Source organism: Calypte anna, chromosome 12, assembly GCF_003957555.1.
Source record: "Calypte anna isolate BGI_N300 chromosome 12, bCalAnn1_v1.p, whole genome shotgun sequence".
Taxonomy (NCBI): domain Eukaryota; kingdom Metazoa; phylum Chordata; class Aves; order Apodiformes; family Trochilidae; genus Calypte; species Calypte anna.
In genome coordinates, this window is record NC_044258.1 from 2,792,352 (window position 1) to 2,813,958 (window position 21,607).

Genomic DNA, 21,607 nt, shown 5'->3' on the forward strand with positions numbered 1-21,607 from the left:
GTTATCATTTAGGCAACCTCCCTGTTTGAAATATTTTAAGTGGATAATAAAATAGTCGCCACATCCGTATTAATCCCCGCACCGAGGAACCGCCGGGCTCCTCCTCTCTGCCGGGCCGCCCCCCACACCGCTCCGGGCAGGCGGTTCAGCGGAGCGGCCGCCTGACCCCTAGCCTCCCCGGCGGGGTCCGACCCTCGGCAGCGGGCAGCCCATCCTCCCTGTCCTTGTCATCAGAGGGGTCGGACAAAAAGCGAGCGGGGAGGGCACGGCGGATTCGGGGCAGGTAGAGGGCCGGGCTCTGGAGCAGCGTGGAGCTTTTTGGTTGCCGGGGGAGACCGCCCCTCCGCATTTGCCCCGCTGCTCCCGGGGATGCTGCGGGTCGCCCAGGGCTCACCTCGCCGCCCCGGTTCACCTCGGGTGGGCACCCGGGAGGGAGCCCGGCAGCGCGTTACAGGCGGGGAGGTAGAGCGAGGGGAGGAGCGTCGGGGCCGGGGCAAAGGCATAAAACCAGCTCCAGGTGCTCTGCAGCCCCGGCGAGCGAGGCGGGTACCGCCGAATACAAACTTCATCCCCCTGCTCGGTGCCGGCCGGTGGGAGCAGCGCCGGGTGCCCCATGCCGCCCGGCGGGCCGGGGCCAGCACCGGGGGGATCCCCCGGTGACACCCCCCGGAACCCTTGCCGCTGTCCCCCGGGCCGTGCCCGCAGGAGAAGCCGCGCTCTCCGCCCCGGGAGGATCGCTGCGAGCCCCCGTGCAGGCAGGTGATCCGTCTGCCATTTCTGGTTACCCTTCTTCCCACCTCCCCCGCCTTTCTTCCCCCCCGTCTGGACAACTCCCTCCTCTGGAGAACACGCCCAAGTAGCTGAAGAAGAGAGAAAGGGAGGGGAAAAAAAAAAAAAGAAAAACAAGAAGAAAAAAAAAAAAAAAAAAAAAAAAAAAGAAAAAAGAAAAAGAAAAACAAGAAAAAAATTGAGAGAGGAAGATAGTTGACATTGAACCTGGGGGGAGCGCCCAGAGCCGCTGGAGCTCACGAAGATCCCGCAGCCCATCCATTGCCAGCAATAACGCGCGACGTGTGACAGTCACAGAAAACCGAGAGGGAGGGAAGCGAGAGCCAGCGGGGCAGGGGCGAGGCCGAGCGGAGCCCCCGGACATGGTGAGTGCCCGCGGGGGCTGGCCGGCGGGCAGGGGCCGGGGGCTGCCCGGGGCCGCGCTGCCCTGACTGCGACGGCGGCTGCCTTGGGCCGCCCTGCCCTCACCCCGGCGGGGGCTGCCCCTCCGGCCCCCCTGCCCTCACCCCGGTGACACCCTTTCGCACGTTGGGTTGAGACACGGCAAGCAAGGAATATGAACAGGAAAACAAGGCGCTGGATCTTCCACATCTTTCTGAGCCTGGGGATTGTGTACATCAAGATCGGGTAAGTAACTTTTTTTTTTATTTTATTTTTTTCTTTTTCTTTTCCTTTTTCTTTTTTTTCCCCTTTCTTTTATAACAATTGCGCTCTCTCTCGCTCCCAACCTAACCTGTCCAGACCTGTTACTATTTAACTCGGGAAGTCTCAAAAAGAAATGAGGATGGTGGCGATCGGGATTATTTCTTAAGAGACAGGTAGAGCCCCCGCACCTTTGAGCGACCCTCGTGGGCGCAGCCTCTGGCGGAGCGAGCTGGCGGCCCCGGCGATGCCCGAGGCCGGGGATACGCGGGGGACTTCCCGCAGCAGCCGTCCCCTCTGCCCCCGGTCTCCGGCGCGGGCGTTGTCGCGGCCGCCCCCGCCCCGCTCCCCCGCTACCTGCCGCAGCGCGGAGCGGGCTCCGCTTCCCCGCTCGGGAATTCCTCGGCGGCTGCAGCCGGAGGAGCGGCACCGGGAGGACCAGGTCGGGAAGTGGCTGTCCGGTCCCGCAGCATCCCTGGTTCGGCCCGGCCAGGTGCGCCCGGCGGCGGGGGAAGGAGGCGCAGGCCGGGGCAGAGAGCCTGAGTTATCCGCCTTCCCTCCGTTCCTCTCTTCCTCTACCTGCTCAACGGGAGAGGGAAAACCCTCCCTGTGCGTGGCCCAGGCACGCAACGCCGCTGCATGTGCTTTAATTTACGAATGAGGAAGTTGGGTCCCGTTTTGGCAGGAGCCCACGTGCTCCTTATCTCTGCTGCGGAGAGAAGGAGAGAGAAGTGGTGGGGGAAAGAGGCGGGTGTTTTCCAGGGGCACTTGCCAAAGCCCCGGGTAGGCAGCAGGGTGCTGCGGCCACCTCTGTAAGGAGCCTCCCCTCAGCCACCCCCCGTGTCTTGTCATTGCAGGGGTTTTTCCTCTGTGGTAGCCCTAGGAGCCAGCATCATCTGTAACAAGATCCCAGGGCTTGCCCCCCGGCAGCGGGCGATCTGCCAGAGCAGACCGGACGCGATCATCGTCATCGGGGAAGGGTCCCAGATGGGCATCAATGAGTGCCAGTTCCAGTTTCGCAACGGGCGCTGGAATTGCTCTGCCTTGGGAGAGAGGACCGTCTTTGGGAAGGAGCTGAAAGTGGGTATGTTGCCTCTCTGCTCACTACTGACTTTATCCCACCCACATCACCCCAAAGGGGGGCACATGGAGGGGGAGTGTCACGGGGCAGAGCTGTTGGGGCTGGGACAGACCTGCCAGCTCACACAACTTGTGCCAGCCAGGGCAGGAATGCTGCCTTGAGCCTCTTGACCTGGGCACAGTGGTTGTCTTCATGGACATGACTGGCATCTGTGGTACTCTGGATGGGAACCTGTCATGAGCAGGAGATGTGGGCAGGAAAGGGGCTGCCACACACCTTAGCTTTCATCACAGCAGTCATCACATCTCTTGCTCTCACAAATCCTTTTGGGAAGGTTTTCCCATCTGTGTGCACAGGACAGCAGACTTATCCATGTACTCAAGGATGTGAAAAAGGTGTTTGCTTCTGGTTAGGGTAGTGGTCAGAGGCTGAATACTGAGGAGGGTTAGAATTACACTTCTAGGTTGCAGTTTACTGTCCTGATGTCTGTACTCGGTGGGATTAAGGTCCAGCAATAGATCTCATTATGAGAGATTTCCACCACATAAAAGTTATTCTGTAGCAGCTATATCTTAGTGCCATCTCTCCCACCAGGAAGAAGGGGTGTGTTCCCATTTGAGGTGTCAGGGCATTTCCAAATGGACTCTTCCAATCAACAGGCTGAAGATCCTAGTTCCAGCTTCCATTTTTTTTTTCCACATAACAGTACAAAATATATAGAAATTCTTAACTAAAACAGGCATTACTAGTGACAAGCATAAATATCACTGGAAACAGAGCTGAGTTGAAGCTCCCATACGCCTGTACTGCAAAACACACAGTAGTAGAACTTACTCAGTATTTGGTGATTCCACAGCACTTAAAATACTAAGGGTAAAGGAAAAGTCTTTTCCAAATACAGATATAGCCATTTTTAGAGCCATCACCAGAAGCTTATCACTGACAGGATGGCATTCTGCATCCAGAAGTTGGAGTTGAGGAGTGTGGTTTCAGTCTTCAGGTCACTTCTGCTTCCTCATCATCTCAAATGTAGATGCAAAAAACCAGAAAGCCAGTCCAACAATGCTTAGTGTGATAGGAAAGATGGATGTTTCATGAGCACAGAAGTGACCAAGGACAGGAGATAGAAGAACCCCAAGCATTCATCTAGCACCCGTGCTTGGCTTCTAGCTTGTTGGGAAACCCTCTGGATTGGACTGGCTCCAGGCACCATTTAGTTATACATAGAAAAATGGCAGGATATGGCCTTTTTACCTCACTCCTTGAACTGTAGTGAAGTGCAGAGATACAGCAGTGCTGCTCTGCTCTGGAACTCCCAAGAACCCCTGGCATTAACTGAATCTATGTTTTGTCTCATGTGCATGCTGAAATACGCATTGTCCAAAACTTTTCTATCTATCTATGGATCTATGGAAAGAACAGAAAGAGAACAAGACAACTAAATCTGAAAGCCCTTTGTGAGTTACTGATCTTTTAACACCTTTGATAATCAAACACAGGGAGTCAAGTAGGGAATGTAAAAACCAACCTGCATGACACAGTGAAACATCTGGAAATGGACCATTTATTCAGATTAGCCCATTGTTTCTGTTCCTTGAGCTGAGTTGTTCCTGTCAGTGATCCATGCAAGGGTTTGCCAGTTATGTCAGTGATGAGTCCATTTGGATGGCTGACAGGTTTGGGCTCATTTAGTCTCAGAGTAACATTTCCTTAAACAGAAAAGGTGATAAGGGCTGCTTCTTCTCCAACAAATCACAAAACTGCAGAGTTATTGTGGTTTGTTGTATAAACATGCACTCAGTTCCTCCCCTCTTTCCCAAACTGAATTATTTAGCTAGCAGGTTATATTTAGGTCCTTTTAAAGAAAGTCAATATTAAAGGAAGTAGACTTTGATCTGTCTTTAAGGTGATAACTCTTAATATGTTCTATCTATCCATTACAAGGCTAAGATGGATAGGGCAAATTCATCATTGGTTTCAGAACACAGTGGGGTTTTAAATGGCATCTGAATTACAAAACTCGTCTAAAGAATGACCAAACCCTTCAAATTTAAAAAGGTTATACCTTTACATTTGAAAATAAACTTTGATAAACATCCCACAGGTTTGAAATCTTCAGTGGTGAATTTTACTGGTGCACAAGACATGCATGGTGTCTCAAGGACACAAATACTCAGGCCCCCAAGCCCCATGGGATAATATACTGTAATCACTCCTGCTCCTCTCCTCTCCTTGTTCTTCCACTTCTTCCCTGTGAGTATGTACAGAGACCTAGAATGTCTGACACAGCTTGTCTTTCTGTGGCTGTAAGGGAAAATCATCTGTTCCCTACATTTCTCTCTCTTCCCCTAAGTTCTCTCTGTCAGAGTGTGCTCTGGGTTACCAGTCAGAGATTTCTCTAAAGGCTAATACTTTCCTCCAGTTAAAAGGTAAAACCTCTCTGCCATAAAGCCATAAATCAAATTTTGTGGCCCCAAAGAGGAGATGAGCCCTAAACAAAAGCAAGTCAGGTTAACATCTGGGCAAAGATCCTTGGAGCTTTTTAATTAGCAACCACAGCTCTAGATTTTCAGCTCTTTGACAAACTACTATTCCAACAGCAAATCATACATTGGTACCTTTTATAGCATTCAGAGACTGATTATCCTTCTCGGCCAGTTGCATCCCTCTCAGTTATTACCTTGGAAGCACACGGGGCACCTTCATCTTACAGGCCACACATGACCTCATCCTGCTGCTGGATGAGAGGCTTTGCTCTGCCCCTGAGCTGCTCTGATGCACTCTCTCTATGATTAGGAGATGACTTCAGAATGACAGGAACGTGCCTGGCCTCGGCGCTGCACTGCTGGGCAGCAAGCAAAGGCTCCTATCAATGCAGGAGGATGTGCTGAAGTAACTCTTATGCTAATAGGATCTGCATGTGTTAGCCCATACAAATAAGTTCCCTTGGATACCACAGAGTCTTGTGAACTATTTCCCAGCCCCTGATTCTGATGGCACACCAAGCTAAATCTCTTCACATCCAGGTTCCCTTGCTTTCACCTTCACCATGTTGTGGATGTTATGCAAACTTACGCAAATTATTTAAATTCTCGTGTTGACTCTGCGAGATGATTCAAGAGGCTTAAGTTCTTCTTGAAGCTCTGCCATGTGCAGCTGAGGGACCCTGGCACTCTCCCCCTCTCTGCTTCTCTTCTATTTTTAAAACAGCAGCCTTCAAATTGGTGACACAATTTGAAGTCTGTAGAAGGAAAGCATCAGACAAAATGTTCCCGTTCTAATCTGTAGTATGCATGCGGCTGCATTTTAACAAATTCACATATGATCTATCTTCCAGTGCTAATTTAGTTGTAGAGTTACAGTTAGCAACCATTTACATTCATCAGTGCTCCCATGCAGCATATTTGTGATCACAGACTGAGTTTCCAACTCGTTCAAGCTCACTTCCAGCCAGTGTGCAGCACATACTCTCCGTTTCTTCAGTCATTTTATCTACTTTGTCTTTCAAAAGAGATTCTTCCCTCCTGTGGATATCTTATCATGACAGTTGGTGACAATGGTGCCAGTAACATGAAGAGAAATAACAGAGTAAAAGTGACATCAGTTTACAGCAGCTGAGGGCTCAGTCCAGTTGTGACAGGAAATGATAAAGTCGCAGTCAAGATCAACACAAGGATTTTTTTTCTAGATGGTTCTGTAATCACCTTATAAATAATGTAAAGTCACAAAGAGAATTTTTAAAATAACCATGGAGATGATGCAATGCTGCAGTTATGGACACTTTTAAAAACAAACAGTATTTGTAACAGTGGTCAGCAGTTCTGTTCCTGAAAACGGCCACAAACAAAACCAAAGTTCTACAGCAGGATAGGTCAAAAGGCTCCTGCCCACTTCTCTTCAGGGGAAATGTGGTTCAAGCCTAAAGATCTGAGCAACTAGGGATGCCTTTGAGAGACTCTGAAAATCAGATTTGGGTCATAGCAAGAGCAGATGCTATGGCACAGGCTTCGTGGCCCATTTTGCAGTGTGGTCCTTGTGAGCAGGCAGTGCCCAGCAGCTTTGCTGTTTGTGGCAATCACAAGCCAAGGAGTAACCATCTCAAATAATTGCACTGGGGGATGTGTACATTTCATGGTATCTAGAGGACAGCATCATATTGGCATCACAGGGGAAAAATACAAATCCATGTCCTTTTGTCAAAACTCAGTAGCACTGCCACTATTACATGAAACTTTCCTAGTTAAAATAATACAGACTATTTGGCTGCATCTCTACAAAGTGGAATCTCATTTTAGCACAGATCTATGACATGAAAGGCACAACAGAAGCTGTTACAGACCCTGCCTGGCAGAGGATGGAAAGAATTAGCCCAGGGCTCTGAAAACCTAGTAGACTCTGAAGAGCTTTACAACAGAACTGGTTTGAAACCAAGTTTTCATCCTGGTCTTATTAAAATGCACCGATTCTTTAGTTTGTTTTACACTGAAAAATGTTTTCATATAGTCACATTGATACCTTCATCCATCCACCATTACTCACATCACTAAGGAAAGCTGAAAGCTGAAAAAAATTACAATTACCCTGCAAGCCAAACTCTAGCTGGTTCACTAGCTATCAGTTTTCTCTTCTGGTAGTATGCAAAGCAGTACAAGACCTATCTCATTCTCCTACTGGGTCTGTTAGAGTCAACAGAAAAATAATAGAGTAAAACTTCATTTTGTCACTGTGTTAAAGGCAAACGCTTCTAACAACATCCCGTGTTCAAGAGAGGCTTTCATCTTCTGCCATTTTCTAGAGCTTTTTGATTTTACATACTAGTGTAGTCTCTTGTGTCAGGTTTTAAAGTCTGATTTGTTGAATTACAGAGTAACAGATCAGGGAAACAAGCACTGTCAGTCATAATGAAAATGCTTGCTCTTTCTACATTGCATGGATTGCAATGCAGACCAACACAAGTCTGTGGGAAACTAGGTCCTAAGTGCTGTTGCTCCATTAGGTGTAGTTGATATTTAGAAAACAGACTGCGAAATACTCTGTTTTCTGAATCACTGATGCTACAAAACCCCCGAGCTACACAGAAAAGCAATGTTGTAATTAACAGGAGTCTCGCTATCTATTCATGTGAGGTCAGAATTTGCACTTCTGTGCTAATTTTCCAGCCCCTAAAATGAATAAGTGGTCAGTATCTCGCATGAGAACAGTTATTTGCAGGGAAAACAGAGACCGGGCTGAAACATGGCCTGAACACCCAAAGCCCAGCATGCTCCATTATGCCAAAAAAAAGTCAATCTTTCTCAGCAGGGACTATCACTATAAGATAAAACATTGCCGAAGGTCACTGCAGTTGGAATTTCCATCAGAAGGTTTTCATACCTGCCTTCAGATGTGTCTTGTGAGTACATGTTCCAGGGAAACAGAAGAGCTTACAGTTCATTAAAGGGTGGGAGAGCTTTCTCCCATGGGAGGTCAGCGTGTAGGCTCTGAGGTGAGGAAGCAGTGGAGGGATCAGAGCCATCTGAAAAGGGAAAAATGCTGTTCAAACTCTGAAAGACTGGCTAGGATTTTTGTAATTTATGTGCCTTGAGTTGTATTTTTTTACGTTTAAAAATGATAGTTTCAAAAATAATCACTACACCTGAAGTGTTCCCTCTCCAAGAATTTCAGGTGCTGATGAAAAAACTTGAACCTGCAGAAGTGGGCAGTGACTGAACTCCCCCCCACCTGCAAGACTCATATGCCTCTTAGAGCAACTCTACTGATTCTATTTATTGGTTCTGATCTTTGTGAAGAGCAGGCTGCTGATTCATAGGGAATTGTCATTTTCATTTCAAATCAGTGCAATATTTTGTAGTCAACACTTAGAATGATTACAGAGAGGGTAAGAAAAATAGGAGACAGATCCTTCAATGATTTTTTTAAGGTACCATTTTTGTTAATCACAAAAGCTAGCTTAAAGAAAGATAAATAAATTTAAAAATTGCAAGACCAGACATAGTCTACCAAAGAGGAAAACCCCTAAGTAGGCAGCAGATGAGTTCTGTTCTTCATTTTTCCTAGCTATGAGTTATGACCTCTGTAGAGTGATGCGAAGCAATGCTGGCTGTGGCACATAATTGGCAAGGTGTGTTGTGTTTTCCATCTTTATATTTTCACAATCATATTTCAGCTCGTGTCACTGCAGATAACTCCCTCTCTGACCCTTTGGCTTTAAATAGCAGAAAACACAACCCATGTTTTCCAGTGAGATAAACAGAAATTTGTCTTTTTTATTTCACAGCTTAGTCAGTTTATGAGGGATGCTGGTAGGGTGGGCCAAGCTATTCAGAAACATATTTAGATCCCAAAGTACCAAACTGCTGAGCACCTACTGACTTCTGCAAGTAAATTACCTCTGTATCTGGCACGTTTAGGTTCTGTTTCCCATGCAACAAAAAAGTATTGTGCTTCTTTTTAAAACTAGGTTCCCACTTCTAGTCAATGTGAATGAAGCTTTTTACAGACTGCTCAAATTTTAAGATTAAACTTCAAAAATATCAAGTTAGCTAAATGAAAATCAGAATGAAGAGGATGAAGGAGTTGGCTCTAGTTCTGCTTAGTGTTCAGAGAGCTACCTGGGCTGGTAATACCTGTGACAATTTGAGCACCTCTCTATGTGACATCTGACGCTATGGCAGTGGTTGACAGCTTGGGATTGTCACCTGCTTCCCAGCAGGGGCAAAGGGACACTGCCCAAAAGGGTCCAAAGACAGGACCCCAGTGCTTTGAAGGATGAAAGTTCCACCCATCAGCAGGGTGGAGCTGCAGGAAGCCCTGGATGCCAAGCTATCTGCTTACAGTTCCTGTGCACTGACTCCTGTGCACTGACTCTTGTGCAGTGACTCTTGTGCACTGACTCTACACCTTGCTCCACAACCGCAGGTTCTCAGGCAGCTGCCATTCTTCCTTTGGCCAGTTTACACACCATATATGTTTTTTTATGTCCACCTGTGTGAGTTACAGGCTGGAAAAGCCTCCATAAAACCCTCTTAAATTGACCCATCTGGGATCATGATTTGCACAAATCTCAACTGATCTGTTCACTGTATGCAATTTTAAAATAATTTTTAACCTTTTTTTTTACAAACACATTAAAAAAAAATCACAGATTCAAGTCCAGTTTTTTCAAGAATGGATTCAGTGGGAGACTAAAAGAAGACTTAATGGGTCTCCACCCATTGTTTCTAGTGAATGGTTCAGAAAATTGTTCAAGAGACAGTCTGAGTAACTCATGTCAGTGAGAACATTTCATTTAAACTCTTTCCAAGGGTCTTTTCTGACCTCACTGCTGAAAACACAGCACTTTACTCTTCCAGCTCCTAACTTGCTAACCAGCTAGAGGTCATGACTGCAGATTAGGGTTTTCCACACCCTTTGAGGTACACAGAAGAGGGGTATCCTTGACATCACCACCAGCATACCAACTACCTGTTTTTTGCTGGAAAACAAGTCTTTTGCTAATTCTGGTCATTAGCCAACATGGGCTTTGTGTCCCACATGGTGTGAGGTATTGCTGCTAGCTATGTTCTTTCCTTACCCTGTGTTCTGTATCATATCTTCTGCTTTGCTCACTTTCTTTGAGAGGGATAGTGAGGCACAGGTCTAAGTTGGATGTCAGATGCACATAAAAAGTGTAGGCTGAAAAGTAAGCAAGAAAGAAAGCAAAATAAGGACCCAATTATTCTCCCACATGTCAGGTTTGCCCAAATCATATCAGGTCATTTTCTGAACTGTTCATCTTTGGGAATCCAGAAGTGATGAGGTTGTGCCTTTCATCCTGCTTGTATTTTGAGATGAGACTGAATATGGAAGGACTCTTCCTGCTCAGCCTGATCCAGAGCATCAGCAGAAGCTCAGAGGAAGCAAACTGCTGTCTGCAGGGAGCAGCTGTCTGGGTGTTCCTCCTTGCAGCACTGCTTCCCTCTGAGATCCTCCAGGGATTTCTGCTGAAATCAGAGGTAGGGCAGTAGTATTTGTTATTTAAAAGTGTCAAGAAAACACACGTTCTCATGTTATCCCATCTGGTTACAAAGCCCCTGTGACAGTATTTTGGCACCTAAAGCACTGTCACAGAAGAGGCTCAAAAGAAGTTGAGCCTGCCCCTACATTTCTGTGACCCAGACAGGCAAATGAATCTTAAGAAAGTGAATCATTTATGGAAAACAGGGATAGTTTGATGCAGACCTGACAAGCCTGTGACACTTTATAAATACTGCACAAGTGCAAAGGCACTTCCTTCCTGGATCAATTTCTCCAGACCCTTAGTTTGCTTACCTTGTAATCTCCTAACATGGAGTTTTAAAAAGCTGTTAAAACTTTCTCCCCTCACCCAAAGAAAACCTTATAAAGCAGCATAGTTTGTGGAAATATATTTTATGATCAAGCTTGATGTTGGATCCTGGTTCTGCTAGTTTTATACCCTCTGCATTGAATTTTGTTCCCCTCTAAGGAGAAATAGATCTGCTTAGTCTTTAGTGTTAGATTAAAATTATCTCCCAGAGTTTTTTACTCTAGATCTTGAAAACAACTTGTGCTAGATCAGAAATCACCCAGCCAAAGGAAAAATAGAACCAGATTCAAATTTCAACCTGAAATTTTTTTATGCTATTCCACTTTTGCTGCTTCAGAAATGTGTAACACATCGCTGGGGGGAGAGTGTGGGATTTTTATTGCGCTCTCCCTTATTTCTCAGTGCATTTTTCATAGTGTTGTACTTAAAATAATGATGACATTGTTGAGGAAAAACTGGAGGAGGACCTACAAGCTCCTCAATAAGCATAGCTCACAGCAGTATCAATAGGAATATTGCTAATAAAGGGGCATGAAGTTGCCCATTAACAAATACTGACAGTGTCTCAGGCCAGTTGGATGAGGCTTGGAGCAACCTGTGCTGGGGGAGGTGTCCCTGACCATGCAGGGGAATTGGAACCAGACACCCTTTAAGGTCTCTTCCAACCCAAGCTATTCTAAATACTACTTTATTTCCCACCACCTTTTGGACAGCTATCATTTTAGAGACCGAGCATCCACAAAAATCAATACTCAGAAGAGCAGAGAGATGCTTACGCCTGCAGACTTACAGCACTTCTAATAATAGCTGTCTCAGGTTGGCACTTCAGGAACTTGCCTACCTTTTCCCAAGCCACGTCCCCATATTATGCCATGTATTTATGGATCTGTTTTTATTCCAGGTAGCAGGGAAGCAGCATTCACCTACGCGATCATCGCTGCTGGCGTGGCACACGCCATCACAGCAGCCTGTACACAGGGCAACCTCAGTGACTGTGGCTGTGACAAGGAAAAACAGGGACAATACCACAAAGAGGAAGGCTGGAAGTGGGGAGGCTGCTCGGCTGACATCAGATACGGAATAGGATTCGCCAAAGTGTTTGTGGACGCACGGGAAATCAAGCAAAATGCCAGGACACTGATGAACCTGCACAACAATGAGGCTGGGAGGAAGGTGAGTACCCCTGCCCTCCCCGGGGCACTGTGTACAGCCTGGGGGGGGGAGAGGGGGTCCCATCACATGCAGGGCATGACAACCACAGCCTCATGTTATGGTAGACAAGCAGGCACCTTTGCAAGTTATATGAGCTTGTTGGGCCATCTGTGCATCAAATATTTGTCTAAATGCTACTCTTTACAGCTGTAAAAAGAGAAAAACAAACAAACATTGTAGCTGGCAAATCAAATGGTACTTGTGATAAAAAACAGCTCCTGGGTGGGTGAATGGGATCCTCGTCAGGTTCAGACATGAACATCTCACTCATTTGAAAAGGGATCTTTTTCACCCAACTGTTTAAACCTTGCTCTTTGTAGCAGGACTACCTCTACAAGGAGAAAAAGAGTTCAGCAAATAGACCACAGGCTGACTCACTGTCACACTCTGATATGGATTTAGTTTGTCATTTTGCACATCAGGGTTCCTGTCCCCTCCCTGTTCTTTGTGACCAAGTAGCTGAAAGCATCTCCTGCAGAACCAGTGCTGGGAAAGGCAGGAATCCAGCAGCATCCAGCACAGAACTTTCCTGGGAATCTTGGGTATTGACTGCTCCAGGTTTGCTGCCTTTGCTGTTGGCTGCACTCTTTGGGGCTGTGAATGGCGGCTGTGGGAGATGCAAGACCCAGCCTGATACCTGCTCCTCAGACCCCTGCAATCCCCAGAAGGGGTTCTGATTCCAGTTGGGAATATCCAGGGGATGTCTGTGTGCTCCCCACAGCCAGTCTCTGCTTTCCCTGCGGGAGTTCCCCATCACGTCCTGCACAGCTACGCACATCCTCTTGCTCTCTCATCTCCCTTGTTTCTGATAGTGCTCCTGGGCATCAGGACTTATTTCAGCATTGTGTTAGTTTGACTAAGAAGCAAAGAGGAGAAGGCAGTTAGGAACAGCAGTTAATTTGTGCATACTGGTTTTGTTGGGGTAATTAACTGTAGGCTTTGCAACATCTCCACTTACGCTGGAGCCAAGCTGATGGCATTGAATAAAAGCCCTTTCCATCCCAAACAAAAAGCCCAACTTTTCTTTCATTTAATACTACTATAGTACTTTTATAGGTCAGATTCTCCCCCTAGTTTTTACTCTGCCTAGTATCCCAAATGCTTATGTCTGGCTCTCTAGTACAAACATGGTACTTCAAAGCACTAGCAAAACTAGCACTGATTTCTGAGACCAACTTGAGGAGTAACCATTAATATTTGCTAATAAAATGATCTGAAATTCAGTGTCTTTAGTGCTTGACACATAGTGAAAAGCCTGATAAACCACAAAGCTCCTACTGAAATAAAAACCAGCAGAGCAGCGTCACCTCTGAGAAAAGGCTGAGAAGGGAACTTATGAATGTCTGTAAGTATCTGAGGGGTGGGTGACAGTGTGAAGGGGACAATCTCTGTTCAGTGGTGCCCAGGGAATAATTGGTTGAAGCTGGAACACAGGAATTTCCACCTCAGCATGAGGAGAAACTCCTTGAGTGTGAGGGTGAGGGAGCCCTGGCCCAGGCTGCCCAGAGAGGTGCTGGAGTCTCCTTCTCTGGAGCCTTTCCAACCCCCTGGATGTGTTCTGTGTGTCCTGCCCTGGGAGATTCTGCTGGGACAGGGGGTTGGACTGGGGGATCTCCAGAGGTCCCTTCCAACCCCTAGTATTCTATGATTTTTTTGTGGGAAAGCTGCTTCCCTGAAAGTTCTGCTTTTATTCAGTCTGTGCTGGGAGTAAATATTCCCAAGTAATGACAAACCAGCCTACAGAGAATGTCCAACAGAGATGGAACTGGCTGTTGTCTTAGAAAATTGTTTCAATTACAGAGCTAAAATATATAGGGAAAAAAAAAAAAAGTTGCATTTCTAAGATCTGTTATCACCCAGGTGTGGACAGAGGGTAGAGGAAGGAGGGACACCAGTACTGGATCTGGCCTGTGGAAAGGCAAAGTGTTCAACAGTCTTCCCTTGGGGACATGAGTCTCTTGTATTTCTCACCTATATGTGCACAATTTACTGTCCTAAAAGATTCTGCCTGGAGGATTCAGCTCTACACATTGTTCTGGGAGAACAGTGGTGTGTATTATCTCTGGCCATCTGCCATTTCTCCAGCAGGCTTGGGAACTGTTCTGATCTAGAGATACTTCTATGCTTCTTCCTGCATCCCTTACAGAGCAAAATGACTGATCTTTGTTTGAACAAATCTCTGAAATCTTCAGGGGAAAGAAAGAGGAGCAGGACTGAGAAGAGGCATGTTACTCCACCATCCTGTAGAGAATGAGCAAATTATATTTTGCTAGAGAGATTCCTTTCAGGCTTTGCTCTTGTGTGAAAGATCACAGTATTTAAAGACAATTGGCAGAGGGAGGCCATTAGAATATTTGGCAAGCTGGGTCTCTCACAACCTAACCCTTTCACAACAAAGACTGTCTTGTTTTGAGGTGGTACTCTCCCTTTTGGAGCAATATGGATCTTATCAGCCTCCACACTCCTTGGTGGCTTTCCTTTGGGCTGCAGATTCTTGTCTAGTTTTACTTGCCTATGGCTAGTTTTCTGATTATATTTATGCACCTAGGATACAGACTAGCACCTACTGGGCTCCTAAAAATAAGCTAGATGTTCAATTTTTATTGATTTGTTATCTTCACCTGTAGACACAGCTGTATTGTTCAGAAGTCAGTCCCTGCTGCTTCTTTGGTCTTGCAACACAAACCAGCCCTGTGTACCACGCTCACTCTCCCAGCACTCACAAAGGACCTGTGAAAATGTCCTTTTTTTAGGATGACACCAGCTGCAGGTGATTTGGGTGCACTCTAGTAAACCATACATATATTAAGCCCTTGTCTTCTTGAGATTCACTGTAAATTCACTTGCTTGGTCTTGGCAAGGAAGAGCTGAGTGCCCTGCAGCAGGTAGGCCTGCTGGGCTTACCAGGGAAACTTAGCAGAAGTGGGATGGCATGGGATAGACCAACCAGAGAACCAGATAACCTGCTCCAGACTCTTTGGAAACGTCAGTTCAAGACTTTCCACCTTCTCCAAGTCTTTTTCTAACTAGACACATGTCTCTGAACTTACTCTGTCAGAGCAATAGTAGAAGCATCTGCCAGTTCTTTCTAGAAGCAAATAAAACTTGACTGTGTAAGACATGGAGGATTTTAGAGGTCATAGGTGGAGAACATCCCTGTTGCTATTCCCTTCCCTGAACATCCTGGATAGTCTGGCCCTTCAGTGATCCTTGTGTGCACAGCCCAGATGCCATGAGAAGATGATGCTCCTACCCCAGCCCAGTGTGGCTGAAATGTCCCCATTTCCAGCAGCTCCCACACTGCAAACCAATGAGGTTTTTGAGGCTGAGAAGACTGGGTTTGCTCAGCCCTGAGCAGAGAAGGTTCAGAGGAGACCTTATTCTGGTGTTCCAGTACTTAAAGGGGGGCTACAGAGCAGATGGAGACTCCTTGTGTACAAGGAGTCCCATGGACAAGAGGAGGAGCAATGGGCACAAGGTGCTCCTGGGGAGATTCCAATTGGACACAAGAGGAAAATTTCTTCCCCATGAGAACAGTCAGACACTGGAATGGATTCCCCCACTTTGGAAAGGTTTAAGTCTCAGCCCAAGGAGGTGCTGAGACATCTCATATAGACAATAATATCACAAGGGTTGGTTGGACCAGATGGTTCTTGGGATACCTTCCAAACTGCTCTGCTGGGATCCAGTCCCTGCAGAAGGGGCACCTGTGGTGCCTGCACTGCTGGGATGGAGCCAGGAGCAGCTTTCATCACAGGTCAAGGACAGGGCTCCAACTCTTGGCTTCTCTGTCTTTGTACAAACCAGCAGGACTCTGTTCTGCAGCACAGACACAGCTTCAAAGTTCCCAGGCTGCTTGGAGGGGCAGGGGCAGAGTTCAAAGCAGGGGTCACATACACCCTACAAAACTGGCCCCAAGCTGCCCGAGAAGCCTCGCATCATTTGTCAGACCTTTTGGAGAGCAGCTATTTCTGGCCTCCAGAAACAGAGTTTAGGGTGTCTTTTCTCTTTGAATTAGTATTTCCTGAAATGCTGATTCACTGCAGGAAGAAGCAAACAGGACAGGGAGAACAGGAGGAGAATTCATAACAGCTGGGACAGAAAAGAGAGATAAAACTTGAATTAATTTAGAGGCAAATCCTGATTTGCCTTGCAAACTTCCATGTGAGGGGTTATAATTGCAAGGCTGAAATTGTCTGCTAGCGTATTTGTCTTCCCAAGTACAAAGTGAATTAAATTACTCTAAGTAACACAATAATGTATATCTGAGAGATACTTATGCTCCAGAAAATAAATATGTTATTCTCAGGTGATCCTGCTAAAAACTAGCAAGATTTAATAAAAAAAAAAAAAAAAAAAAAAAAAAAGGAGGTAAAAATAATTAAGTACTGAAGGGTTCTACATATTTTGGCTGTAAACTTTTTGTTTTGACAGCATGGCAAGGTACATGACCAGATAGCTCTCTCCTCTCTCTCTTTTTCTCTGTGACATTGAAATTCCACGAATGGCATCGTGCATCAGCGTTACATCATATTCAGTATAATGCAATATTATGAGTCATTGTTATAAATCATGGGCACAGGCTGCATTAGAAGCTTTTTGCAGTTCAAGAGCACATGAAGGTGGATTTTTATTTCGTATTGCTCTCTGAAGGTACACCTGGGTGTACTAACTTTGCAATGTATCTTCATCCTCGGAGTCAGTAGCACCTCAGGATTTCCTTCCAGCCCCAAGGCTGCTGGAGCATGGGGTCTGTGCCCAACAGACCTGCAAGCAGAGCTGGGGGAAAACAGGAGGTGTTTCTGAAGCAGATCATGCAACGATCATAATAGAATGAAGTGTTTAGGATTTTATCCTTTAGGGAAAACTGTAATAATGTTGAAGTGAAAGACCAGAATTTGGAAAGCATGGAGTTGAGGAGCTGTCCCAGGTTGTTCTGTGAAGCCCACACTTGGGTCATCTCTGACCTCATAAGGGGATTGCTGCCAGAGAACTCTGCTGAACTTCTTCTAGTTCTTGCACAGCATGCAATCACCACAGTGCTGCAAGAATTTAGCTGTCTTCCAGAGGAGACAGCTATTTCTGCTTCATTGGAGATACCTTTGATTTTAAATAGCCCACCAGCCTGTGAGGAGCAGCACAGAGCACAACTTCCTGCAGAGGAATGACTTGCGAGGTTGTAAGCATCTAGAAGAGACAAGGCAGTGCCAAACAATTTAACATTTATAATTTTTCTGAATTTAGGCATGAAATTCTGGAGATTTAATACTTCTGCCTGGACTAAATCTTAAAGTATGTGAAAACATGGCAGCACTCCTGTTTGCAGCAGTTCAGAGGCATGGACAAGGAGGCCAGGGCTGTGGGCTTGCAGGACTGAGGAGGACCACGACCTCCCACGGAGATCCCAGCAGTATCTGGTAGGAGCTATGCTCCCAGAAGATGCTCCTGGATGCACACTACCTGGCAAGTGCAGTGCTAGGAGGGCACAGTTGCTGTGCCAGGAGGACATAGGGCCCAGAGTGGAGCCAGAAGTTTCCTCCCCACGTTTGCACTGGATAGAATCTGGCCCTAAGCAATTGCAGCATACAGCACAACTGGCTAATACAACCAAAACCATGTACTCCTGTACTCAGCTGTCTCTCATCTCTGCCAGAAAGAATGTCTATAATGGCATACACACACCAGAATAAAGCTCGACTGTGTCTGGAGTTGCTGAAATTACCATAGACTCCAGAGAGTCTAGGAGACCAGCTCTGAGCAGAGCAGAGGTGGGTGAGGCTGCCCTGATAGTCCTGGCACCAGCAATCAAGTGATATTATAGTATCAGCAATACAGCCACATGTTTCTAGGAGTTCAGGATTTAAAGGTACCCTTGCAGCTGCCCTTAACATCTTCCAATGGGTTTTAATTTATTTTTTTTTCTCCCTTTCGGCAGGGGCACAGAAATGTTCCTGATTTTTCTATTCAAAAGCTTCTAGTTCTTAATGTTAGGGCTGTCTCTTAAGTACAAAGCTGGTGAATGATTTTCCTCTTTCCTGGTAGACACTAACAGCTTGTGAAATGATCACAGCTATGGTACATTCCTGATGGAGAATGGCTTGAAGTTGGGAAGCATTTTTCAGGAGTAACTTTCTGCTTCTAGTTACAAACTCTTGTGGGGGATCCTGAGGAGGGAAGCACACCCAGCAGCACTTGTTGGTGCTTCCCCTTGCTGCTCCCTCACTTACCATCCCCAGCAGATGTGTTGGGCACTCAAGGCTTAGCCCAGTGCTGCACCTGCAACACACATCTGACTGAGCCCTTTCCAAGGTTTCTTGCCTGTCTGAGAAGAGCTCAGGAAAAAGCCTCCATTCCTGTGGGAAGGTGGGAGCTCAGTGGGAGCTGCTGAGAGGTGGGTGCCCCTTGCTGATAGTGGCAGCAGCAAACAGGACAGAGGAGGTGGCTGGAGGTGTGGATCCAGCACAGGGCAAAGGAGGGGCCCAGCTGAATAACACAGCAATGAGCTAACCCTGCTGACACTCCAGGAGAATAATCTTCAGTCAAAGCAATACACAGCACTTCCACTCACAAAGCAATAATACTCTTAACAAGAAAAAAATCAGTTCCACTGCTAAAATGTCATGTAACATCTGGAAAATCTGGTGTTAGGTGCACCACATCTGCCTATAGAGAGGGTCCTGGTAGCTGGCTTGCTTAATCAAGCTGTACAATATATTTGCTAGATTAAAGCAGGCAGATGGAGAAGGTTTATATATTTGGCTTGTGCCTCACTGTGACCAGACAAATATGTAAAAAATGCTTCTGATGAATCTCAGACTGACACGACTGTAAGGTAGAGGCAAAGAGAAGAAGTTCCCACCCACAGACCTAGTCCAGTTACAGCACATTGTCCTGGGAAACCCCAGTCCTGTCCCACCCAACCCTTCCTGCTCAAAGGCTGGCACCACAGCTGGGCTCAAAGCAACTCAAAAATGAGGGGCAGCAAAGTCTTCCCTGGCAGCTTTGTCACCACACATTGACTGGGGGGCAGCAGGGTTTCCAGAAAGGCCAAGCACTGAGTTTGGAGGCAAACTCACTCACTGAATGGGCAAACTCCCCTTGAAGTTGATGGGCCCACAGAACACAGCCAAGTTCTTCCAAAAACTCCATGCCTATTGCTGCAGTGGGAAAAAAATTCCTAGGTGTGAAAAAATACCTACATCCCGGGCACCCTGACAGTATTTTGTTGGTATTTGAAAGGTTCTATTTTATGGCTTTCCTACTTTTTTGTTGTTGTTTGTTTTTTGGATAATAGTCTTAAAACAAGTCCAAACTTGACAGACAAGCTCTGCATCTTTTCAACAGCCCAGAGAAAAGATAAAGGGAACATTAATGTTACTCTAAATTATGAGAGGGAATTGGACTGCACAAGAACTGTAATCCACAAGAATGAATTTTCATTCCACTTGTTCTCCACTTTCAGCTAGTCAGAGACTGTGATACATGGTCCTACTTGTTTTTTTGCTTTCAACTCCCTCCTATATCTTATGTGGCTGAAAACTGAATTCCTGATTTACGCTGAAGATTAGGGCATGATAAATGCTATCACTTACCCGTGGTTGCAATTTTAGAGGATTCTGGCATTATGAGCAAAACATGCATTTCATGTATATGATTACTAGAGCTGACAATCTGTCATGCTGCTCTCAAAGATAGCTGAGACTGAGGGCCAGGTCTGTTAATAAATAACAAAGATCTCAAATTCCAAATTTAATATCATGTACCTTTTATAACTGAAATAATAAGATGCTTGGTGTAATGATTAATTTGCTCAGCAAAGCCATGAGCTGGGTCATACATTTTTGGACATTTTCTATTTTAATTCAGCCATTGTTTTTGGACAGTTAACATCATTTCCCACAGGGCATACACTTGTCATTCAGTACACAGAGGGGAGAATCATCTAGCCAGAAATAGTGGCTGTGGAGACTACTGGATCTTCCAATGTTCTCAGCACCTTTGGATGGCATCCTGAGTATTCAGTGGCTCTCATGTCAGAGAACTAAAGCCCTCCTTTCTAAGCAAACATTACTGGATTGAAATATATTGAAATGCAGCTATCACAAAGCCTTATCACTTCAAAGTAAATCTGTGCTTTGTTTGGGTATTGTAAAACTTAGGCTGATGGTGTAATAGAAGTTGTAAGAAAGAGAAAAAATAGTACCTACTAGCCTTAACTCTGATGTGTAGGCATGCCTGGTTTGCCTTGCATTCTTTCTATTAACCCCCCAAAATTATTGTTTTATTGAGAAATGAAATCAGAACCCAAAATGTTTGGATCCTGCCAAAGTACAGATTTGATATTTTCAGAAATAGCTGATGAGCACAGTTCTCCTCCTCCTGTATTCCCCAGCTGACACTTGTCACACTTCAAGCATAGGTTTACAAATCAAAGGCTGATTTCCTTGCATGAAAATAGACACTTGTGTCTCCATAATGGAGCAATATTAGCAAAACTCAACAGAAGAGTTGGCCAAGTCAGGAGGGAGCTAATGGTTAGACCAGGCTATTGACTGAGAACCAGGCAGTGTTTGTACCCCGAGTCCTGCTGGAGCTCTTGCACTGTGCAGGCTCACATCACACATCTGACAAAGTATTCCCAGCCATTCCATAGCTCCAGGTCTGTGTGCTGGAATCTCTCCCACTGGGCTCTGTCAATGGGGACAGAAACTGGACAGCTACAGTCACTCAGACTCCTGGAGACTGAGCTGAAAGTAGCTCCAGGAACATTTCCAAGAACCATGCAATGATATGTCAGGAAGATGAACTTGGTTACCTGGGCTAAGTAGAGACATTTGGAGCAAAATGTGACAGGGTTTTTGGTAAAGATGAAAGTTAAACCAAGATTTGGTTCAGATACTTTCTTAGACAGTTGCTGACAGAAACCTCTGAAGTCACAAAGCCTTGAACACTCACTAAAGGCAGTAACTGCATTTGCTGTACAAATGGAACAGGCTTTTCCTTCAATGGAGAGAATTTTCAGGTATTTTGAAGTAAACAATTAAAAAATCAATTAAATGGAGAACAACCTTTTAGTTCAAGGACACAGACAAGGCTTATTTGGGTGCTGCAAGAATGTATTTACTAAAGGACAAGGGTCCCAGGGAATTGCAGAGAGGATGCTTGGCTCTGCGTGCCCAAACAGTGCCCAAAGGCAGTAGTATTAATTTGCAATAGAACTGCTTGTTGAAATTACCCTGAGCCTTCTCAAAGTGAGCTGCTCCTCATGAGCTGCACTTGGTCCCCTGGGACAAGCAGAAGGAAAGTGTTGGTGTAGACAGAGCCTGCATCAGAGCTGAGCCACCACCCCTTGCTCATGCTTCAGCCATGGGTTCTCCTGGTGACATTAGCTGGTGGCCTACACCAAGAAACTGCATCTGCCTTAATGATTCTAGATCTTATTATACTAAGTATGACCCTCCACAATTCTGAGTAGAACCATGTATTCTCCTAGAGGACTATTCCCACATCAGATTTTAGTTGAGTCAGAGCACATACTTTTATCTCTGATTATAGAA

The 21,607-nt window shown here is 45.8% G+C and overlaps 1 protein-coding gene across 1 annotated transcript in view; it reads left to right on the plus strand.

Annotated features, from left to right (window-relative positions):
• The first annotated feature begins 1,299 nt into the window (after positions 1-1,299).
• The window catches only part of LOC103539608 (protein Wnt-7a), a 33,249-nt gene continuing 12,941 nt past the window's right edge, over positions 1,300-21,607 (plus strand). The window contains exons 1-3 of the mRNA XM_008506123.2: positions 1,300-1,416; positions 2,289-2,515; positions 11,740-12,011. Of these exons, the coding sequence (XP_008504345.1) occupies positions 1,346-1,416; positions 2,289-2,515; positions 11,740-12,011 (570 nt within the window). The 5' untranslated portion in view covers positions 1,300-1,345. The remainder of the gene's footprint in view (positions 1,417-2,288; positions 2,516-11,739; positions 12,012-21,607) is intronic.